This window comes from Serinus canaria, chromosome 1, assembly GCF_022539315.1.
Source record: "Serinus canaria isolate serCan28SL12 chromosome 1, serCan2020, whole genome shotgun sequence".
Classification (NCBI taxonomy): Eukaryota; Metazoa; Chordata; class Aves; order Passeriformes; family Fringillidae; genus Serinus; species Serinus canaria.
Window position 1 is genome coordinate 110,379,952 of NC_066313.1, and position 24,449 is coordinate 110,404,400.

Sequence of the window (24,449 nt, forward strand, 5' to 3'; positions counted from 1 at the left end):
TGTGCTTTGTCCCTTTATTTTTTGCTTTTAGGTTTGACAAGTTTATTATTTTCCCTATTTAAAAATTGGTTTTTAAGATTTGATTAAGAAAGGTTTCCCTTGCATGCAATAAGCCAGTTCCCTGTTACTGCTAAAAATAGCTCTTATTTTTTAAGAGCATGTGCTTCACAATAGTAAATGAATAAACAAAGAAGGTTGAGACCTGTGGTAGGATAGAGATCCGAAACGACCTACTGGAGTTTTCATCCCTCAGGTAAATGGAGAGTTTGGGAAATAAGGACCAGGGTTTTTCACTCCTATCCCAGCATGCAAGCTGTGTACCAGTCCAGAATTCAGAAGAGAATTCCTGTATCTGTAAAACAAACCAAACAAACAAAATTACACTTAGAGGTTACAGCCATCTTGATAGATTTTTGTGAATCACTACCACTATTTGATACTTCTTTCATTTCCATGGAGAAATTCAAGAACACAAATCTGAGCTGCTTCTTTAAGGACCAGAAACCCAAACCCCAACACCCAGACTGAGGTGTGTCATGACCCAGCATGACCTGGAGAAGGGGGAAGAGGCAGAAGCAAGTTTAGCTCCCCCTTCCCTCCCCATTTTTGTCCCATTATTTCCTCTACTGCAGTGAACACGTGGCCTCCCTGAGCAATCACTTCCACACTGGGATTCTTCTGCCTCCCTTCCTCCCCTCTGACCAAACACCAATGGTTTTGCATTTTACATTTTATAAAAAACATAAACCAAAACACAAACCACGTGAATGTATCATGAGATAATGAGGTCACCTCCCTTCCTCGTGCACCTACAGCTCCTTACTCAGCTTCAGAGCTTTGAAGCCAAGGGCTAAGCCAAAAATCTCCTGGCATCTGAGGGAATCAAGGTTTGCTGTAATGGAAAGAAACACACCCTCTGTCTCTTTTGAAGCCCTGTCACTCCCTGCCAATACAACCTGACATGCTTCTGAAATAAAACTGACTAACAGTATTTTGTAACATATCCATGGAGCTAACAAAACAAAAAGCCAACCCCTACAGAGATTGTTTGGCTAAGACAAACATCTTGCTCAATGTTCCTGCTCCCTGAAGCTGACCTGCTGCCAGATCTGAGCAAAATCCTTCCTCATTTTACTGCATTTCTTTGGCTGGTTCTTGTTCCCCCACAAAGCAGCAGAAGGGAGGAGCTTGATCTGAGGCTGCACAGCCAAAGGCTCCCATCTGGGTGAAGGAAAAAGATGGAACCCAGCCTCTGCACTCTCCTCATTCGAATTTATCTGTGGTAATGGGTTATTCTGTAAGCATCAGCTCATTCATTCAAATATGGCATTTTACAGGTGACAGGCACTCACCCATTGCCACCCCTGCCAATGAAGTGTTTGTTAGGGCTGCACAGAGGCTTCTTCCCATTTCCAGGAGCTCTGCTCTGTTCTTGGGCCTCAACAAGCACAGACTCATGTCAACAAGGAGATTTCCCACCATGAACAGGCCATTTACCCTGAACTCTCAGCTCCTGCTGAAGTGCATCCCTTGGCATGGGGCAGAACACTCTTCCCTCACAGCTGAGTCCCAGGCCAAACCTGCTGAGAAACACAGCTCTCCTCTCTTTCCATTTAGTCTTGAAAAGCAGATCTGAGAAAAATTGCACCACCCAGCCAGGTCAGGCCAAGCCTACAAAGTGCTCTGTTTTAATTGCCTGCTTTGATTTCCCAGAATGACTGCTTAATGCACTGCATTTCTTTCCCTTCCTTCTGCACACTGCAGCAATGCATGTGGGAGATTTGAGTGCATGTTCCCCAAAAGGCTATTAAAATAAAGATTTTAGGATTATCTGAGCCTTCCTTGGTTCAGCTTTTTAACTGAACATTTCTGCTGTCCTGACTTCTCAGCGAGGTGCAGTTGGTGTCCCCCCTCCCTGGCTCATCTCTGCCCATCTGCCAAAATCACCACCCTTCAACACCAAACTGCATCATAATGGCTGCTCCCTGAAAACCTTCAGTCCAAATAATTTAAGTTTAAAAACCATCTGCACCATGAAATAGCCCAGAGATCACAGCCTTGTTTTCAAACTGAACTGAATAAAGCAATGTGTCACACACAGTTATCCCAGTTTGTCTGAGGGGGAAATAACACCAGGCTGGGGTGCTCATCACAAGCTATGAGGAGCAGGAACTTGTTAACCTGGCTCACCTGTGGTCAGAAAAGTGTGTCTGACTACAGCAGATGATTTTTTTTTTTTTTTCTTCCAGTGGTACATCTCCTGCTAGAAGCCCAGAGCTGCAGTACAATTGCTGAAAATATCCATTTTCCTGACATTGCTCCTACACAGCTGGACTCCCATCCCTGCACCCTGTAACTACTTTTCTTATTTAGTAGACTACCTCCTTTGTTTAGAGCTGTCAGAGTAAATTCTGGGCTGTGTGGAGGGAAAGGGGTCTTAGAGGTTAAAAAGAACTCAGAAAAAAAACTACTTTATGCATTTTTAATTGGAACAGGAAAAAAAAAAATTAGGCAGAGTGAATGGTTCCCCTCTAATACCTTATTGATCTGTCCACTGTTTCCTTGTGAGGTGGAAGGGCCCAGTTCAAATGTCCTGACCAGCATCAGAGGGGAGTGTGGATCACTGTGACCACTCCCCAGGAGGATTCCTTATCCCCAGGGTGACATTACAAGAGCTCCTGGGCTGGCTTCTTTCAGTTCTCCCCCCACGGACTGAAATTATTCCAGCAACACTGAAGTGTTGTGCAAAGAGAAGAACTCGTAACTGGTACATTTATTTCAGATACTGGACATCTGCAGGCAGTGAAGGACACTTCATGCCAGATCTCTGCTCTCCATCAAGCAGGAAAAAGGATTTCAGTCTTGAATTATCAGCACACAGGCCAACACTGTCTTTGGGGCAGCTGCTTTACTGTGTTTCCTGTGATTTGCATCAACAGCCACTGGCTGATTGTGAGTCCATGACAAAAATATCAAGTTTGTTCACACTGAAATATTCTTCCTCTTTAACCTTCTTGGTGCTGTTCCTTGTATTGAACAAAAATTTATGAATAGTTTTTATTGACCAGAAAATGCTGCTTCAGCCACTCTGCACACAGAGAACTCCACCATCCCTGGGCCCTACTTCTAAAGCCCACTCTGTTCCCAAAGAAAGATGCTTTTGAACATAAATAATTCAATCATGAAGGTCAAAAGCAGCTTTATTGATATGAATAATCCTAATGAATGGCATTTATTCTAGACAGCACTAAGAATTATACTTGGAAAGGAACTGCTTGCAGCAGCAGGTTCTCCTACTTTATAAACACTCTGTTTTGAATGAAAAGACTGAGTTTTGCACTCTTAATACTTTGAATCAGAGCAACAGGGATTATGTCTGTGTTTCTGAAATGCTTAGAATAAAAGACACCATTTCTGCCCTATTTCTGATGCATTTCCCTACTCACACTTCTTGTCTGCACTTGTGGCCCCCCCTTTTCCCTCCTCCCTTCTTTTTCCACCTCTCCCTTTCCATCAAAGGCCATCAGTCATTTCTCCCTTATTAACAGGGCTAGACCAGGGAAGGTTCTGCTCCTCTCAGGTGCAAAACCCATGACTTGCAAGGCAGGCAGCAGAGGTTGCACCCCTTTCAAAGACCCTGTGATCCTTGAAGAGGAATTTCACATTTCTGAGCAGGTTTTATGGCATTTTCTTACCAGGGATGTGCGAGCTATTGCCTGCACCACAGCACTGAAGACTTTCTCTGGCAGTCGAAGCAGAGTGGTTCCACTGTCTACTATGGCTTTATCAGCATTGTACTGGGCAGGGGAGAGAAAAAAGAGAGAGAAGTTGTAAGCTGTAGTTCCTGTAATGCAGATCCCACTGTCTCCTGAGCAGAACAAAGCTGCTCCTTTTTGGCAGCTGCCTTCCCAGAGCTGCATGTCATACTTGTCAGCAGCTCTCTCCAGCTGACAGCTTCAATTCCAGTTTCAATTCCAGTGAAATCTGAGAGGAAAAAAAAAAAAAAGCAAGATACTATCAGCCTAGACACAAGAGTGGGTTTATCTGCAGTGGTCAGGAAATTACTGTGTCACCACAGCTGGTGCAAACGGCCTCACTGCTGTAAAAAAGGGAATTCTGGCCCCTCTCAGAGGGGGCAAAAGCATTTTAATATTCAGTAGAGAGGTGTTAAATACTCTGATGCAGCTTCCAAGCCCTGAATCAAGATCTCTGCTAGCATGAGAACTCTAGTTTAAACACAGCAGCCTGTTTTATTGGCTGACATATCTAATATAAGAATAAGCAGAAAAAATTAGGCCTCATTACATGTCTGTACTGGCTCAAGAGTACAAATGTCACACCTTTATCCCTTGTCTGCTGAAAACCCCTAAAACACAAAAAAAGCCAAGTACAAAGAAACTTGAAGTTTGTTCTTGCTGCCTTAAAATCTGCACAAAAACTAAAAGTTCCTAAAATTAAGAGATTTCAGCAAACTTCAGATACAGTCAATGAGGTATAAACTTTTAAAAGGATAAATCTTTTTTTCATGAACTCCTTAAAAACTATGATTAACTGTTGGGGGGAAAAAAAGGCAAGTAGCAGTGGCAGCTATTTGCATTAACTACTTTTGCTGCCAGCTTAGGCAGCAGGATTAATATAACTGAGCTGTGACATGTTTATGGCATAATCATGAGACACAGGATGATATACAGCCTAAGCTACTTAGGAAGAGGTCAAACAGCAAGTGAATTTTAAATACACTGGTTTGGATGTTATCAAGTCACATGGAGTCCCTTTAGGGCAGTGACAAAAATAAAACCCACCAAAAAAGTCAGAAAAAGTAACTCTTGACAGTTATTTCCACATTTTCTGAAAGAGTTGCTATGGGGCTGCCATACAGAGTTGACAGAAAAGCAAACAGGAAATCATTTATTACACACTTGGAAATACTTCTAAGGAGTGGAAAGAAATGGCAAGGCCTTTGGAGTCCATTTTAACAGAACTGTACCACAAATTACACAATCACTGCCATCCTGGAATGCCACCCTTGGTGGGGGGGAAAGCAGTTAAAAGGGTTGCCCACTAATATAAACCTGTGGAAAAATCTGGGAGTAGTGGGATTGCTCACATGGGGATTGAGCACCTGGTTTTGCCTTCTTGGCTTTCCTGGTTAATATTTACCAGTGCAAAGGGCACTTCTGGCAGCTCAAGACTTCTCCCAGCCCTGGCTGCCAGACCCAGGGTCACAGCTGTGCTGGAGCTCTGGACACATTCCCAGCCCTGGAGCAAGGGACAGCTTTTCCCTGGCAAGGAAAGGAGCAGTCCCTGGTGAAGGCTGTGAAAAAATGTTCCATTTCCTATGAAACAACAGAGAGGAGAGAGGACACATAGCTCCTCATCCTAGAGTGAATCATGCATCCTCTGCCAGCTCCCAACCAGCCCAGCTTTCATTGTGTGCTCCTGTTTTACTGCTCTTCCTCTGAACTTCTCTGGAATTTCTGTGGGAAGGTCTCCTTGATCCTTCTGCACCAGTGAGAGCAACCCCTGGCTCAGAAAAGAGCAACAATTGCAGGAAACTTTCCTGACACACCACTGAATTTTTCAGTGAGCTGTTTTCTGGCAACAGCATGTATTAAACCACTGAAGGGCTCCCCTTCAAAAACATGTTGACTGTTTTCTAAGGCAAGAAAGAAAAGCAAACATTTGTTTTAAAGGACCAGTGGTTTTGCTTTCCTAACAGCACAATAGAGAGAGGCATTTAAATAGACCTTGTTCTGCTTATTGAGTTGAAAGATACTGTGACTCATTTTAAATAATTGATATGGCAATATGATTTCAATATTTTGCATGGGAATATAATATTTATGCACATGTAATACTGGAATCATGAATTTCACTTAATTTATATGGACTATAAAAACTTTAAACTTATCACATCCCATTGATCTCCAACTAAGAGCATCAGAGTAGAATGAAATTAGGATGTCTAAAGAAATTGGGGCATAAAAAATACAGGACTAAAATCAAAACATGAATACCAACAAGCAAGAGTGAGAAAGAGATAAAGCACACACATACACATATATCCTCCACAAAAAAAATAATGAAATGCCTTTGGAATAGAAATTGCAAGAGCACAGCCTCATTAGACTGATCTAGATTCAGCAGAACATTATTCCTAACAGAAACAGAAAGCTTATCCATCAGGAATAATAACTGCCAACCACAAGAGAGCAAAAGTTGATTGCAAGAACAGAAAATAAAAAAGGAAGCCTAGGATGAGAACTTCAGGAAGGAACCCAGGGTGACTCCTGTCCACTGCCATGACGAGCTGTGAGCTCAGACAGCTCTGCAGGGGTCAACCCAAAATCTCCCATTTCCTTTGTTTGGCCAGAATTGCTTTAATTCACTTCTCAGGAGACTGCAAAGCACATCTACTTCCCAAGACAAAACTGACCAGTCAGGGTTATTTTCTATTTTCTCAGCCCAACTTGCATTTCACAGAGACAGGGACACAGCAGGGCCAGTACCTCTCTGCAGTCCAGCTGGAGGTTCTGTCCCCCCACCTCCAGTTTGAGGATTTCCACCTGGTAGTACCACTCCTCCTTGATGGGTGTGTACCAGATATCCCCTGTGTACAGGCTGGGCTCAATTCCACCCAGCACCTAAGGGAGAGGAGAAAAGAAGGCAATTTAAAATCCCACCTGTTCAGTTTTGGGGCAAGTGCACACAAAAAGGGGGATGTTTAATTGTGATACTCAGGGGCATCAAAGTTTTAATTTAGCATCATTTCTTAGGATTTTACTGTCAAGTTCTCTGTCAATAATAGAGCAGTATGAAACATCTGGACATTAAACAGATTGTGCTTCAAACAGAATTCCCATACTGGGCCAAATTACCAGCACTTTCACCTACAGCCTCACACTGATTCTATGAAAACTACACTGTTCTAATTTTGAAAACAGCACCTTCAGTGGATAAATCTAGGCCATGTATAAAAATGGGACAGAATAATAAACTTACACGTGAATAATTTTCTTTATCAGATCAGAAAAGCTTTAATACTGTCCAAGAAGATTTCATTTTTTCTTACACACATCCAAAATGGAATCCCATCCTGTCACTGCTATCACTCTTAGCTTCCATCAAAAGCTAGGCTGAGGATGGCTGGGAGTATCTGGGGACTCTGACTCTGAACTAAACTGAAGAAAGTTCTCTCTTGGTCTTCACTTATATGAAAAAACATTTACAGTATCTGAATACTCCTCAAAATAAGGAGCTGTTTGTGATGAGCTCCTGTGCTGAGATGTTTATTCAGCAATATTTGGGAACAGTCATTCCATCTCCCAATTCCAGATACAGAATGGGCCAATTGATGGAGATGATGGAAAGACTTCCCTAAAGATGATGGAAAGACTTCCCAGAGTAGCAGCAAGCAGGAGATCTGATCTAGAGATTTTTCCCTTTAATATGTTGTTGACAGAAAAAAAAAAAGAAAAGAAAAGACCCTTGATTCCTCTCCCCCTTTTCACATCACATAAAACAAAAATACTGTAGCATTTTGATGAGATTGAACAAATTTATCAGCTGCATAAGGGACTACTCAGTTTGAGAAATATAGCAGAATCTGCCCTGAGGAAACACCACAACATTTATGTTTTTCTTTGTTAAAAGATGAAAAGTTTACTCAAACTTGAGAGAGATAAAAAAGAAAGAATTGAGAATGAAAATAAATAACGCTCAAATTTTGCCTAAGGGTTTAGCTTTTCTTTAAAAAAAATAGAAAACATATTTAAAATACAAAAATATATTTAAACACTGAATTTGGCAGAAGCAGGATAGTCAGAGAAAAGAGGGAGAGAGATGAACAAAGATACATTTTCCCTCTCCTATTGACAGATACCCACAAGACTACCTCCGTTGGTACCACTTCCAGAAACAGGGAGTCCAGCACCACACATCTGCAGGGAGAAAATGTTGGGGATCTTTGCCTGCTTCACGAGGGAATCAAAGAATGTCTCCACTGAACTGGAAGGCTTGAAGGTGTTGAAAAGCAAAACAAACAAACAAACAAAAAAAAGAATTGCAGGGTTCATTAGAAAGTTTCTTCACAGAAACCAGCAAATCATTCAAACAAGACCACTTTTCATGAGTAAATTGAATTTCTGACAAGCAGCTGATGAAAGTTCTAGACATAATAAGCCATTAAACCCCCAATATCTGTCATTTTTCTGTTTCTGTTGTTTTTAAAAACATTTTTACTCTTGACCACTGTCAGCACTGCTGCCACCAAATCCCTAAAACACAGGAGTAATTTTCAATTGCAGTTTTCAAACTCAAACACCAGCTTCAGGCAGAAACTCTCACTGATAATTTCTGTTTGGGAAAGTCTTTGTGTTATTAGAACACTCAAAGGTAACCTCCTTTCACACTTTTCCATAGTTAAAAAGCAGAATTTTAAAGTGAAGATTTTCAGGTTTTCAGCACTGTTGAATTCTAATGAACTTTGAATTGAGTGGCCCAAATTTCCTCTCTTTTCTCTTGAAGAACTTCATACCCAAGCACACTCTCTCCAGCTGGGTACTGGCCAGGTTCTTCCTGACACCACAAGTCCTGTTTTCCTTTGCAGTCACTGGAGTGCTGCAACTTCCCTGTAATTCAGATTTGTGTGCAGGGAGGTCAGAGGGGCCAAGTGCTCTCACTACACAAAGCCCAGAGCAGACTCAGAAGCCAACAACCCTGAATGCCTTGGAAGAAGGGAAGAACAAATGCCCTGAGTACTCTGCTTGCTAAAAACAACTCTCACACAGCTCCAGAGTGAAGCAGACTCATCAGGCAGTGCTGAATTGTTTGTTCTGTCTGGGTAGAACTCACTTTGGGATGTGAAGGTTGAAAATGGTAAATTGTTTTCCAATCACGTTTTCAGTTTTAGATTTTAAGGTTATACATTTTAGATTATAAACTTCAGGTTTTAATTGAATCTTCTACCTAAATTTCCTGCCTCCAGAGGAGCAGGATGTGCTTGGTTCTATGTTCCTGGAAATACTGTAGCTAATATTTGTTCTGAAATTATCCATCCACCATCTGTGGAAGCCCAGGGCACTGGGAATATTTCTCTGACTGCTCTGGGGTGCCCTGACCCCCAGGGCAGCACTGACTTTGACCCTCAGTCATGGAGAAAGTTTCCCAGACTTCAAGATAGACTGGAATCCACAAAAGTGTGAAATAGATTATAGAGAGCAGTGCAGGTGTGTCACTGGGTGAGAAATTGAGGTTCTGGGGTTTTTAGTGTGTTGTGGATGGAAGCAAGATGGAGGGCACAGGGTGTGGTCCTGGGTTTCTTCTTCATCTTCTTCTTCCTCCTTCTCCATGGGTTTGGGTGGCATTTTGTAATTGGGCAGAAAAGTCCCCCTTGCAGCTCTGTGGGATCAGTTATTGGGGTAAAAGGGAAAATAATCCAGGTGTCAGTTCTTCATTGGATAGTTCAGTCTTAAAAGTCCTCGGAACAAGAAATTGTTGGGCATTTTGTGCCTTCTAATGAAAAGCTGCAGAACTCACAGCAGTGAGACTGTTTTACTGATAAGAAATAATAAACACCTGAGTGGAAACATGAAACACCATCTCAGGTGCCTTCAGTCAGAGAAACCCACCACTGGTACCCTGGCACACCTCAACTTTTACTTGATGAACAGAGAATGTCCTAGAAGGAACTGCTGAGGACTTTGCCTTGGACCAGTTTTGAGAAGCATCCTCAGAGCTCTAATACCTCCCTCCACACACATCCCACAGCCACACTCTGGTACTACAAACTCTGTAAAAGTTCATTCCAGAGGAGCTAAAATCAGCATTTCCATCACCAGAAAAGCCAAAATCCTCACGTAGGACTGTGGTACCACCACAACCCAATTTATTCTTTCTGGAACAAAGACAGAAGATCTGTAGGAAGGAGTGGCTGGAAGGGTGGAGCCTAATGCTGACAGATCATCTGCTGGCTTGATTTAAACACATTTCTATTTATTGTCCTTGTGAAAGACAAACAGGGGAAAGGGATGGTTTACCTTGGCTAAGGCATCGTAGGCAAGACCCAGGATCCCGTGCCACTTAACCCCTGGCAGGAAGAAGTTCTCTGACTCCAGGATGGTGGCAATGTTGATGGTGTAGCTGCCATAGAGTCCTTTGGGCATGGTGATGACATCTGTGCCCAGCACTCCAGTCCAGCTGCCTTGGCTGTACTTCACTGTCACCTCAATCCCTTGAGATCTGTATGTGCTTGACCTTTAAAAGGAAAGGACACACTGATGCACGGGCTGTTCATTTACAATGCAATACCACAGAATATATTCCAACTCAATTTTGCCCAGAGAGGGGGAAAAAAAAGGTAAATTAAGTATGCAAAATATGTATTCATACTGCTCCTAAAGTCATGAAAAAGCAGAAATTAAAAAACCCCAAAAATCAAACCCCCATTTTTATCCAGAAGCAATCAATAACTCATCTCTTCACAATGTGTTTTTTAATGAAATAAATAATCTAAGGTATTATGTCACCTAGTGCAGTGTCCCTGACTCAAACTGGTCCATAGAAGCAACACTTTTTAACTGGAGAAGGAATGTATTAAATGGCACTAGAAAATAGAAAGCTGCTGAATTCAAACCTAAAATTGAAATGTGAAGCTAACTGAATAGCTGCAGACTGATACCTCATTAATATTCCTAAAAGATCCTTTTTGGGTAAATTTGAATATTATTGTGACTATCAGCAGTAAAACAGAGGTTTCCTAAATCTGCAGTTTGACCTATCTGTGAGGAAGTAAGTAGAATTTGGTATTATTAACAAATGATTCACTGACTTGGAGGAGGAAAGGAACTAACTCTTTCTAGACCAGGGAAGCAAAGGCAAAGGAGCAGTTAAGTGTGGCAAGCAAAAAAAAGGAACTGAATCCTGTTTATAAGGCTTAAAAAACCATTAGTAAAAGATTTTTCATTTTAAAGACCTGTAATCCATAAGTATTGTTCTCATATCCCACACACATCTCTGCTGAAGAGCTTCAGAAGTTCTAGATCCCTCACAATTTACTTTGGATCCTCTCCTTGGCACTCAGCTTCCTCTTTTGGAGAGACAGATGACCACACTCACTTCATCTCAAGAGACTTTTCACAGCTTTTTGGAAAGTAAATTGGGGGGGGGGGAATTGTAAAATAAATTTATAACAGCACCTTTACATGTGTGTAGAACAATAGAAAGGGCAGGGGTTTATTGGGTGCAGATCCTTTGATCAATCCAGCTTTCATCTAACACCACATGAAGTGGCTTCACAGGCCCTGTGCCTGAGCTCACCAGCATCAATTTGGGGTCATTTTCATTATTATGAGGAACAACCTTCAGATGGCAACATGGACAAGTTCCATAATTCAAGCTTTTCTCCTGCGGGACACTTTGGCCATATGGACCATGCAACTGACTCTTCCAAGGCAGGGAGGCCAGGCTCTAAGCCTAAGCAGTTCTTGACACTCCCAAGACCTAACCCTTCAAGGGTTAACATCCAAGGCAGCAGAAACACATGAGATAATATTTCAAAATGCAGGAGTTCCAGAGATACTGCTGTTACCTGCACCTGATCACTTCCACCCCTCCTGTGGGATTCTGCATTTGTGTGACACTTACACAAAGGAACATCTCTGCTGAGGCAGGGTCCTCAGAACACCTCTGTGACTCTGGCAGGACATTTAATAAATCAAAATAGAGTCTGAATAATTAGCAGTATAAGGGAAATTTCAGGGGCAAGAAATGAAAGGGAGAATAGTTTTCTTCATGGAGAAAAGTGTCTGGCTGAGCAGCAGAAGAGGAAACATCTGAAATCAGAGAGAAAATTGAGTGCTGGGAGAATAAAGTGAAGCAAATCTGCAGGTACAAGCAGTGCATGACTAGAACAGCAGCAGCACACAGCTCTTCTTCCAGAAGCAGGAAGATCTGTGAACCAGGACACAGAAAGACTGGATTCACTTGCCAGCACAGCTGCTGACCTTTCCTGTGGAAAGGCAAGGCAAGTCCCTTTTTCACCACTTGTGCCTCAGCTTCCCCACCTGTAGAAATGGATATGAAGACACTCATCTCATCTGTAAAGTTCACAGATGTCATATTGAAGAGGAGACTTTATTACTTCCTTCAAGGAGCAAAATGGGTAACATGGGAAGGGATCTTGCAGTGAATTAGATTCTGTTCTGCAAAACCACTTCCTCAACCTCTTGTAGGTAATCAGCCAAAGGTTTTTTTTACCTTTCCACCTCACTGATCTAAAGGAAGAGAACTTTAGAGGTCAAAACTAGAGACTAGTTGTAATTCATGGGCCAAGCGTTGTAAAACAAACACACAGAACAGAAAAGAAAATTACGAACAGGCTGTTTTGGCTGTGATGAGAAAAGAAGAAATTCACCTCTTCCAGCAGGACAAAGTATATCTTAGCCAGAGGCAAGGAATAAGGGCTCCTAGGTCATGGTCCTATAGGGATCCTACTCCCTTCTCCCTCTCCTTCCCACTCCTATCTTCTCTCCAAAGCAGCCACAACCTGGTCCTCAAGCCTCACATGGATCTGGAGCCCCAGCTGAGCAAACCAGCAATGGGGTAATTTTCTCTTGGTAATGAGTTAATCCTCATTACCAGCACACAGCACAGAACAAAACACAACCAAAATCTTATTTCTCATGTCACAATCCCTTTGCAGCAAGCTCAACATGGCAACAGCAAATCCACCACGTGCAGGAAACCCTGCATAACACCGACCTCACCAAACAACTTTAAGACAGAGCAAACATGAAAATACAACAGAAATTGATTTCTAACCAAGAGGTCCAATCTAATCTGCAGGGCTTCCACAAAAATTTATAATTCACCCCAAACCACAACCTGTACAGTGCACACAACCATCCTGGCAGGATCACACTGCAAAAGCAGCAAAACAAACTGCTTTGTTTCTTATGTTTGATGGCATATAACTTATTGTATTACCTCAATTTATTGCCTATATTTCTCTTACCTCCCTATCTCTTGGAAAGATCAACTCATGAGCAGCTTGCTTTTGAAGCTTCAGATGGTAAGGCAGCAGTACTCTTTATTTATTTACTGAAATAAAACTGAATACTGCTCCTGAATACTGAAAGCCCTGAGCACGTCAGATTTACATACTGCTGCAGAGCCATCACTGATCACTCGGGTTCAAGTGCAAAAATCCCTTTATATGTCTGTTTAAGTAGCTCTTTTATCATAAGTAGAGTACTCAACAAAACTACTTGTTATTTTCAACAGCATGAGAAACAAACACAGTGATTTCTTTTCAGTTCAGGACAAATCAGGTAATTTTGCAAAACCTTATACATCATGGTGACTTACAGAGCATGATTATCACAGCAAACTCAGAACTTTTTACAGCAAAGGTTTGTCAGAGCCACTCAAAAGCCCAAGTTGTAAAAGACTGCATGGTAACAGCTTTACTCACTTTGTAAAGAAGGAGCCAGATAATTAAACAGCAGGATTATATCACATAGATTATGTGATACACAACATAATTTAACAAGTTAGTTCTGAATTGCTCCAGGATGGTTCTTCCTGAAAAACACACTCTCTGGGTCCTTTGAAACAAAGATAATGCCTCTCCCATGCACCCCCCTCAATTTCAGTCAAAAAAGAATCATGCATTCAATTTCTGATTTTGATCATCTGAATAAAATTAAACTAAGAGTGTGGCACCAGGAAATTAAGCCCCATCACTCTCTCCAACACAACATGAATATTCTAATAAGCACACATCTATAACTCATAACCCATTAATTTAACAAATTACTAATCTTTCTTCCCCCTTGTCTTCAACTTGAAGTTTAAGATGTCGGAAGCACTCCATAACAATATAGGGAAAAACTGCAGGAGTGATTACCAGATGAGAGGAAACCCCTTTATCTAATCTCAAGTGTTCCTCCTAGGAAGGAAGAAAAGTGCCCATAGGTCGTTTTTCTCATTTACACGTGGGCAAAGGTCACTCCTGGGTAATCTTACAGATCCAGCTGGTGTGGTATCAATGCCCCTGTTTACCATCTCTGCAAAATTATGACAACCAGGCGTGCTGGTTTGGGCTGGGGATGGAGTTAATTTTCTTCACAGCAGCTAGCACAGGCTGTGGTTTGGATTTGTGCTGGAAACAGAGTGAAATATAGAAATGTTTTTGTTATTGCTGAGCAGCTCTTGCACACAGCGAGGTCTTTTCTCCCTCTCACCCCATCCCAGCACTGCCAGACTTGGTGTGCATGAGAATTTGGGAGGGGACACAGCCAGGACAGCTGACCCCAACTGACCCCAGGGATATCCCACACCTCAGCATGTACAGCTGGGGGAAGAAGGGGGAAATGTTTAGGGTTTTGGTGGGGGAGTGAGTAGGTGAGTGAGTGGCTGTGTGCGGCTGAGTTGCCATCAGGGTTTAAATCACAATGCCAGGGAAGGGATTTTGACCGCTGGGAAAGTCTACCCAAAGGACAGTCTCAAAAAAAAGACAAGCAGCAGCACCCAAGGCAGTAGAGGTGACTGGACTTCACCTCCAGTCAGGAGAAGACAGGAAATATAGAGATGTTTTTGTTATTACTGGGCAGCTCTTGCACAGAGCCAAGGTCTTTTCTCCCTCTCACCCCACCCCAGCACTGCCAGGCTTGGTGTGCATGAGAATTTGGGAGGGGACACAGCCAGGTGACCCCAACTGACCCCAGGGATATCCCACACCTCAGCATGTACAGGTGGGGGAAGAAGGGGGGAATGTTTGGGGTTTTGAGTGAGTGAGTGCCTGTGTGGGGCTGAGTTGCAATTGTAGTTTAAAGCATAATGCCAGGGAAGTTGTTCTGAGTTCTGGGAAAAGTCCATCCTAAGTAAGGCCAGTCTCCAAAAGAGACAAGCAGAAGCACCAAGGAAGGAGAGGTGACTGGGCTTCACCTCCAGTCAGGAGAAGTCTCAAATAAAACCTCCTGGAATCTGTTTCCAAGCATGTGAAGGACAGTCATGCAGTTACGGACACTCAACGAGGAATTTCACGTGCACATCACACCTGACCCATCTCACTCCTCTCTACATCAGGACTGGAGGCACAGATGAGGAGAACAGTGGCTGTAGCACCTCTTGGCTTCTGTCAGGCTTTGGACACCACCTCCCATGGCATTCCTATTTGGAAGCTGAGGATGTGGGGCTGAGCAAACCAGCCATGGTGTGGGCTACAGGTGGGCTGCACCCCTGGGTCCAAAGGAGCCATTGACTCATGACAAGGAGAGCCCCCAGGGGTTGTGAGTGGAGGAAAAACTGTTCCACAGCCTGGAGAGAAGGAGGCACAGGAGAGACTTTCTCACTCTTTACAAGTCTCTGGCAGGAGGGTGCAGCCAGGTTAGAGTCAGGCTCTTCTCCCATGCAACAGCAACAGGACAAGAGGACACACAGAAGCTGTGGTAAGAGAGGCTCAGGCTGCACACCAGGAGGAATTTCATCATGGAAATGATTGTTAAACACTGGAAGGGGTTGCCTTTCACCGACATGTTTTATGAAAAATCCTTTCCTTAGGATTTTTCCCCTCCTGAGAAGCTGAAAGGCCTCAGGAACAAACTGTAAACAATTCTTATCTGCTGCTGTGGGATGCAACAGGGGGAATCTGTGATTGGTCTCATCTGGCTGCTTCCAATTAAGGGCCAATCACAGATCACCTGTGCAGACTGCCTCGGTCAGAGACGAGCCTTTGTTATTCATTCCTTTTCTATTCTTAGCTTAGCCTTCTGATCCTTTCTTCTATTCTTTTAGTATAGTTTTAATATATTATCTATCATAAAATAATAAATCAAGCCTTCTGATATATGGAATCAACTTTCTTGTCTCTTCCCTCATCATGGGACCCTTGTGGACAATACCACAGTTGCCCAGTGAGGTGGTGGACTCATGCCCTGGAGGTGTCCAAGGATGGCCTGGATGTGACACTCAGTGCTCTGTGCTGCTGACAAGGTGGGGAGTAGTTACAAATTGGACTTGATGGTCGTGGAGATCTTTTCCAACCTCAGTGATTCTGAGGTTCTGTGAGGGTCTTCATCAAGAGCCTACAGGAAGGACAGACTACACACTCAGATTTGCATCAGAGGGAGAGGCTGCCATGCTGACTGCCACAGCCACGAGTTACATTTTTTGAGGTTCAGGTTGAACAACAGGAAATATCTCCTTGCCAGGAGACCATGGCACTCTGCCTGGACAGAGCATGGATTCTCCATCCTCAGAGGCTTCCAGGACTTGGCTGGGCTCAGCCATGGCTCACCTGCTCTCGTGACAGCCCCAGCTCAACTGGGATGTGTGCTAGGTGACCTACAGAGCTTTCTTGCAACCAACATTTTTAGAAGATCTACCTGATTTCACTGGGGATCCCTCCTATTTATTTATTTAAATATAGTTAAAATATTTAAAATGGAAGAAGCATGGTGTCCCCAGGAGCCTGCTAATGTTTGTATTCTGAGCCCACTGCAGGCCTCCATCAGTGCAACCCAAACCAGAAACTCTTGCTGCAATTGCTCTGGACTTGACTGACTTCTAAGTAATGACTTAAAATCAAGCAATGACTTGATTTTGAGTAATTTTACAAATCACCCTTAACTTACTCTTTAGGGCCGGGACTTCAAGGTATCATTATTAACCTGATATTAAAGTTCTCCAAACACAGTGTCCACTGAGAACACAATCAGAGGCTGTAACCTTCACATGATTTCAGTCTGTCTTTCCCCCAACACAAGCTCTGCTATTGCTGTTTCTACTGGTCTATGTTTCTGATAAGAGAGGCCTTGTCCTTCCAGTCTCAATTACATCAATTAAGAGAAAGAATGCTTGTGCTGTTAATTCTTGCAATTAACTTTTCTCTAGCCACTGCCTATGGAAGGGGATAGCTGGCTGGCATGGAAAACACCTCTACAATTTATTTATTTAAATGAAGTTAAAATATTTTTTAAAACCCTGCAGTAGTGCAGAAATAGCTATCAAGTAGTATCAAAAATAGCTCTCCAAAATTCCAGATTTTCCGGACCTGTATCATATCACCATGATGTGAAATATCTCCATTAACTTCTAAATGTATGACAGGAGTTGAGGCTACTCTGTAAAGCAGCATGGACATGATAGATTTCCCTCCATTCCCAGTGCATCTTACTGGAAAGAAAAGTGTAAAATCCCTCGTTAAAACACATGTGAGGTAGTGAGAAGGGTGATACTCCCCAGTTTCCCAGCACTCTTAGTATTTTTCTCCATATGCTTCAGCCAAAAACAGACCCTGCATTTTGGAGAAGTTTACCTGAAATAATTGAAACTAGAGAAAAGAAGAAAGGAAGGAAGAAGAAGTGTGATTCAGACAGACAAAGCTTGGCTGTGATTAATGTCAGCTTATGCTAAACACAGCAAATTTAGTGCATAACAAACACCAGAACTACCACGTTGTATTTTATAAATAACCAGATTCATCAGGGTCTGTCCAGATCACTGACTGATTGAGGCCTGTGGCCAAACTGAACAACAAATTAAGTTTTGACTAAATCATTTTGCTTCTGGATGAAATGTCAAGTAACTGATACAATTACCAGCTTTTGATTTCTGTTTTCAAACAAAGGCAAAGCATATTGAAACTTTTAATTCCTTGCAAGTCTATTCAGGTAAGAAATAGGCTGAAATTGGTGCGATTTTGCAAATTATTTTTACCCTGTAATCATCTCCTCTTTTCTCCAGCTCTAATTAGTGCTGCTGATGTTCACTCAGAGCTCAGCTGTGCTGCCACCAGTGGGGCTGTTCATAGTGTCAGGCAGGGTTTTACATCAGACAAATCCAAAATTCCCACCAGGCAGCCAACATCCCACTCCCATGGGATGTCACAGGAGCCCCAGGAGCTGCCTTATCATCCTGTCTTGCATGGAGGAGCCAGAATCCAAAAGACCCCCCCCACCCCCCCAATTTCCACCATGGGTGCAGAACAGGTACTTACAGCTCAGGATTGAAGTAGGATGTGACATCAGGATCAGGCACACCTGCTACAGCAAAATTGCTGCTCCCAGTGTCAACCAGAATATTTAACTGCCAAAAAAAAAAAAAAAAAAGAAAAGAAAAGAAAGGTGAGGTGATTTGCATATCCAATTAAACAAATGAACAACAAAAAAAAATCATTGCAGTTTTTGTCTAAACTATCTTCAGTTTTAAAATCATGATGAGCATTACCCTGAGAATTTAAATAAATTTAGTGTCACTTTTGGGAAAGATATGCTGCTGCAGCCCATCCAAAACAGCTGATCCTGCTGAAAAACTTTAAAATAGTCTGTTCCTGGAAGGGGGAAAACCCGCCAAGCCCACATTTGCACAGCAGATGATTTCCTGATCATCTCCAATTTCTTTTTGGCCCAAGCCCACATTTGCACAGCAGATGAATTCCTGATCATCTCCAGTTTCTCTTTGGCCCAAGCCCACATTTGCACAGCAGATGAATTCCTGATCATCTCCAATTTCTTTTGGCCTAACCCATGAGTCTTGGCAACCTGTCCAGGGCACAGGATGAGTTATGGACTGCTTAAAGCTCTCTTTGTCTTAGAGCTTGTGAGATTTCAAGGTAGGGGCAGAGTGCAGGTCTGGACAGAGATAAGCAGAAGGATGAAGCTGCTCTGTAGATTGGAAAACAGAGGAGCAATGCCCAGTTCATCCTGAGCAGCAGCACCGTTCCACAGCCTTTACCACCTCTAAAAATGAGGATGGCAGATTTATTAACACTGTGATTGAAAGGTGGCCTGAGAGGGGGCCACTTGTTTGGTCGACTGGGAGGGTGACTTAGGCTGAAAATTGCCAAAACATGGACAAAATGGGATATCTCCTTTCCCTATCTAGCTTAGGTAACCAGGCTGGTCCATCACAAGTTGCACAATGGCAGAGCAGGATCATTTCTTTCAGTGAGACCTGGAAACCACATTAGGTATAGAGCCAGTAAATGGTAAGTTTAAGTCAGTCAGAGACTCTACTGCTACCAAATCAATGGTCACACTTTCCCCCTGTTCTTGGCTGGATGCTTCCCAAGCCTCCCTGGCAAAGCCACAGGGCTGTAATGCAAATCAGATCAGGTTCCTCACCTACAGATACCAAGATAAAACAACAATCTGCCACATCAGAGAGCCACTCCAATGGATGTGGAAAGCGTGGATACCAGAAAAGGGTGATCCCCTCCTTTGGTGACAACATGGTCTCAGATTGGCTTAAAACACCTGCTCCCCAGAAAAATATTAAAGAATTAGGTGTGGAAACCCAAGGCACTGGGAATATTTCTCTGTCTGCTCTGGGGTGCCCTGACCCCCAGGGCAGCACTGACTTTGACCCTCATTCCTGGAGAAAGTTTCCCAGACTTCAAGACAGACTGGAATCCACAAAAGTGTGAAATAGATTCTAGAGAGCAGTGCAGGTGTGTCACTGGGTGAGAAATTGAGGTTCTGGGGTTTTTAGTGTGTTGTGGATGGAAGCAAGATGGAGGGCACAGGATGTGGTCCTAGATTCCTTCTTCATGCTTCTTCTTCTTCCTCCTTCTCCATGGGTTTGGGTGGCATTTTGTAATTGGGCAGAAAAGTCTCCATTGCAGCTCTGTGGGATCAGTTATTGGGGTAAAAGGGAAAATAATCCAGGTGTCAGTTCTTCATTGGATAGTTCAGTCTTGAAAGCCCTTGGAACAAGAGATTGTTGGGCATTTTGTGCCTTCTAATGAAAAGCTGCAGAACTCACAGCAGTGAGACTGTTTTACTGATAAGAAATAATAAACACCTGAATCAGAACATGAGTTACTGTCTCGAGTGCCTTCAATCCAAACCCAGAGAAACCCACAACTGGTACTGCCACAATTAGGAATTTTCCTGTAGGAGGGAGTGAGACATGAAGATTTGGTTGCCCATGGCTTAAAGCCAGCTCAAACCAGCCCCGTTGGAAGTCCCTATCACTCCTTAAGATGGAATGTAGCTTGGGATCTTCAGTGAGGAGGGAATGTGGGAAGGGCAAGAGAGAATGATTAGGGAAACAAGTTGGGTGTTGACAAAGGAAGAGGAGAAAAAGGGCTGAGCTCAGAATTGAGTGTAAACACAAAGGAGAATAAAGCATTTTAAAAAGATGTGCTGAATCCTTCTCTAATAAGACTGAGTGTAGACAAAAAGTGTGACTCAATGTTTAAAAACATCTTTGGTTTGCTCATAGAGGAGAAGGGAGGTGATGGATACCCTTGTTTCACCCTTTTAATATAGTATGGGACTGAGGAACTCTGAAATTTAAACAAGCACACAAAACCAACCAGTAATTTCTGAGAATCTCTTCTGAACTGCAGGCACACTCTGTCATTGGTATTCCCAGTCCTAATCTTGCAGAAGTTTTTAGACTAAAAAGAAACAAACCAACAAACTGAGCCAAGCTGCATCCCAGATTTTAGATTAAGCAAAGACAATACATTAAAATTTATTTTGCAACCACATGAGCTAGGCAGAGTCATCTAAGAACAAAAGGACATCTACAAGTTCACTTGGCTCCAGGAGCTGAGGCTTTAGAAGAAAATAAGAACCTCTGAGGCTCTGCAATAAAATCCAAAGTTTGCTACATACTTCATTTCAATGCTATCAAAAGCCTAACATTTTTTCAACTACCCAACAAAGTACAATCTATTCATTACCCCCCTTCTCTGGCATAGAAATCATATTAAAAATAAACAACAAAGAGGAGCTACAATGTATGCCTGCATCTATCAGGACTGACAAAATTTGCCTCAAAGGGGTGCTGCAGGGCTTAAATTAATTAGCCTTTCCGAGGTAGTCTGTGATGCTTGAGCAATGGGCACTATACATCAGCTGCATAAATACATGTAGGTGTTGCCTTAGCCTCAGTGTTATGCATGGCACCATAAACGGAGGAGGACTTGGGGGAGAAAAAAAAAACAACAAACACAACCAAACAAAAATCACTAAATATGACACATATGAAAGATATTTTCCCCCCACACCTTAAACACAATGTTATCATCATGGAATTCACAAACCATCCAAGGAAAGGGCAGATTTACTACCCACAGGATGGAGCAAATCAAGATTTCCAGAAGAAAATAGATATCCCCACAAAGAAAGAGGGAAAGCACAAAGCCGGCTGAGCATGCAGGCTCCAGCCCACTCGGACACAGCAGAGCTCACATGACAGATGCTATTGAGGCTGACATTCTCCATCCACATGTTTGTGCATAATGAGATGCAGGCAGCCAGGGCAGACACTGATTTATTGTAGTCCTCACAATAGCGCCAGTGATTAGCAGCTCATTTTGGGCTGGGTATAACTTACTGAGTTCCCTTTCTCTCCTGAATTTTCTTTAGTGCCTTCACATCTCATTAAGAGGCAATTTCATGTTGTCTCCACTGGAGCCTCCTTCATTTCTCATGGAGCTGCTGGGGCAGCTTCAGGCAAGCTCTGGAGAGTCACAAGGTGGCCACTGAAGGAGCCCTGGTCTAGGGCTGTCCTGTCTTAACCATGGACAGCAGCCCTGCTGGGAAGGATTTGGGGTGCTGATGGGTGAAATGTTGGACATGTCCTTGGAAATGTCAACTTGCAGCCCAGAAACCAACTGTGTCCTTGGCTGCATCCAAAGCAGTGCGGGCAGAGGTGAGGGGGGAATTCTGTCCCTGTGCCCTGCTCAGGTGATTTCCCACCTGCAGAGCTGCCCCAGCCCTGGCCCAGCCCTGGAGGAGCTGGAGGAGCTGCAGAGAGCCCAGAGGAGGCTCCAGGATGGGCAGAGGGCTGGAGCAGCTCTGCTGGGAGGAAAGGCTGGCACAGCTGGCATTGCTCACCTGCACAGGAGAAGCTTTGGGCTGAGCTCAGGGTGGCCTTGCAGGGCCTGAAGGAGCCCCAGGAAAGCTGGAGAGAGACAATTCCCAGGGGATGCAGGGACAGCACCCAGGGAATGGCTTCAAACTGACAGACTGGGTTTACATTAGATATTAGCATTAAAACAAATGAAAACGACTTTCCTTCTGCTTATAGAAGAAGCAGAGCTTTTTTTTGGTGGGGGTTTGTTTGTTTGTTGTTTTGTTGTGTTTTTTTTTGGTTTTTTGGGTTTTTTTTGTGGTTTCCAAGTTCAATTTCAGACCCACACAACAGACACTTGAGAGCAAATCCACTAAATTGTTTCTTTCCTCCTAAAGGTCACCTTAACCACAGCTGTGGGACATGAAATCTGCACCTGGTAAAGTACCTGGAGATTATTTTGCTGTCTGCATTTCCTATATGCAAATAGAGCTGTTATTATTAACAGGAGGCTCATAAAGATCCTTATTTTACAGTAAGCAAGACAGGAACATCCACCACTGCCATGACAAACTCACAGAGGGAGTCTGACACTATCTGTATGCCATTAGTTTGTGGTTATAAAAAGAAGCAAATCCAAACTTGTTTACTGAAAGTCATGAACACTGAAAGCAGAAGCCTTGGAGGTCATGCATTTTACATTTTTTTTCTATTCTGAAGGGGTAGAGACACTAAAAATTCCCCAGTCCCAATGATTTCTTTCAACTGGAAGTCAAACACTTTGTCAATACTTCAAGCATCCCTTAAATTTTCCAATGCTTGATTCAACAGCAGCATCAAATAGCACTTACTGCATGCTACACAGCTTCAATAATTTAATTTACCACGATGTCTTTAATATTTTTAAGCCTTCCATTGCTAAATATTGCTGTATTTTGCTACCAGAAAAAACAAAAATTGCCTATTGATGTGTTATCATATTTTCACTCAGCAAAGCTTTGGCTGTCTGTGGCTCAGGCACCTGCCCTGGTTCAGTAGGTGATGTCAATATGACACATCCACACTAGACTGGCTGTTATTCATGCCTCATTTAACTGCCTGGCATAAAACAATTTGCAGTTATCCACCATGCATTCAGAAAGTGACTCCCTTCACATTTTCAAGGGAAAATGAGAGCAGCAATCATTCATTTTTGGTTGCAGAGAGGTTGCTCCTCTCCCTTAGCTGGGACAGAAGTTGCCTCTCTTCTGGTACACACCCTGCTCAGACTTTGGAGAAGTTCCTCTTCCCTGTTTGAGGTTGAGGTTGGGAGGTTTTGGTAACTTCCAGAAAAATATACTAGACCAATCCCACAGGCTGAAAGTGCAAAATGGATTTCTCTGAAGCAGCTGTCTGGGTGATTTAGCATCCACAGCCTTTTCCAGGCGTGGAGTCCTGGGGCTTGCCTGCAAACCTGCTGCTTTTGATGTGATTCCCTGGGTCTCCCACACTGAACTAGGGATACTTTTCATCCCCACTAAAAGACTGATCCATAGAAAAATCCACTGTATTTTTTTTTCTCCAAGCACACAGGTCTGATCAATCCTTTTAGGTCAAGCAATAAAGTCCCACCACTAGACTGGCAAACCTTCTACAGCTACTTAAAAGCAGATTGGAGTGAGCTGGTGTCAGTCTTTTCTCCCAGGTAACAAGTGACAGGATGAGAGGGAATGGCCTCAAGCTGCACCAGGGGAGGTTTGGGCTGGATATTAGGGAAAAATTTTCCTCAAAAATTGTTGTAAAGCACTTGACCAAACTGACCAGGGAAGTGGAAAAGTCATCCTCCCTGGAACTGTTAAAAAACCATATGGATATGGCACTTGAGAAAATAATTTATTGGTGAACATGGTGGTGGTGCTAGGTTGATGGTTGGACTTGATCTGAAAGGTTTTTGCCAGCCTTAACTATTCCATGATTCTGTAAAGAAACCAGACTGCAAAAATGTATTTGGCTCTTCATTCCTGCTTCAACTGAAGCATAGGGAGTGGGGAAAAAAAAAAAAGGAATAGGATTTGCACACATAGTGCCATAAACACAGTAAACAATCTCATTCAGCCTTACATTTACTCTGGGGTTCAGTCAAAACTTTAGTGATAATTGACAGTTTCCTTCACCAGCCAGCAGAGCAAAGAAGGGGGCTCTGTAAGAATTCACAGAACCACAGAATGGTTTGGGCTGGAAAGGACATCAAAGATGATCCAGTGCCACACCTGGCATGGCAGGGACACCTCCCACTGTCCCAGGTGCTCCCAGCCCCAGTGTCCAACCTGGCCTTGGGCACTGCCAGGGATCCAGGGACAGCCCCAGCTGCTCTGGGCACCCTGGGCCAGGGCATGCCCACCCTCAGAAGGAAGAATTATATCTAACATCTAATCTAAACCTACTGTCTTTTAGCAATGATCTCTCTTTTCATGGTGAAAACTACAAGCCATCATGCCTCCTCTGGGATTTAATTCAACCCAAGGGCACCCCCTTCTTTTCCCTTTTCTCTTGTCCTCAGTAAAGAGCACAACCATACCACACCAGGGGCATTCACGTGCCACTCAAAATCTTTTCATACTTTCATGAGTTCTCCCAAAGCAGCCACTTAAAATAGGGTTTGT

General features: G+C 43.1%; 1 protein-coding gene across 1 annotated transcript in view; it reads right to left on the minus strand.

Annotated features, from left to right (window-relative positions):
- The window catches only part of BACE2 (beta-secretase 2), a 50,499-nt gene that overhangs the window by 7,854 nt on the left and 18,196 nt on the right, over positions 1-24,449 (minus strand). The window contains exons 2-7 of the mRNA XM_050983419.1: positions 17,999-18,087; positions 10,038-10,254; positions 7,887-8,015; positions 6,510-6,644; positions 3,696-3,797; positions 203-352 (exon numbers count right to left, since the gene is read on the minus strand). Of these exons, the coding sequence (XP_050839376.1) occupies positions 203-352; positions 3,696-3,797; positions 6,510-6,644; positions 7,887-8,015; positions 10,038-10,254; positions 17,999-18,087 (822 nt within the window). The remainder of the gene's footprint in view (positions 1-202; positions 353-3,695; positions 3,798-6,509; positions 6,645-7,886; positions 8,016-10,037; positions 10,255-17,998; positions 18,088-24,449) is intronic.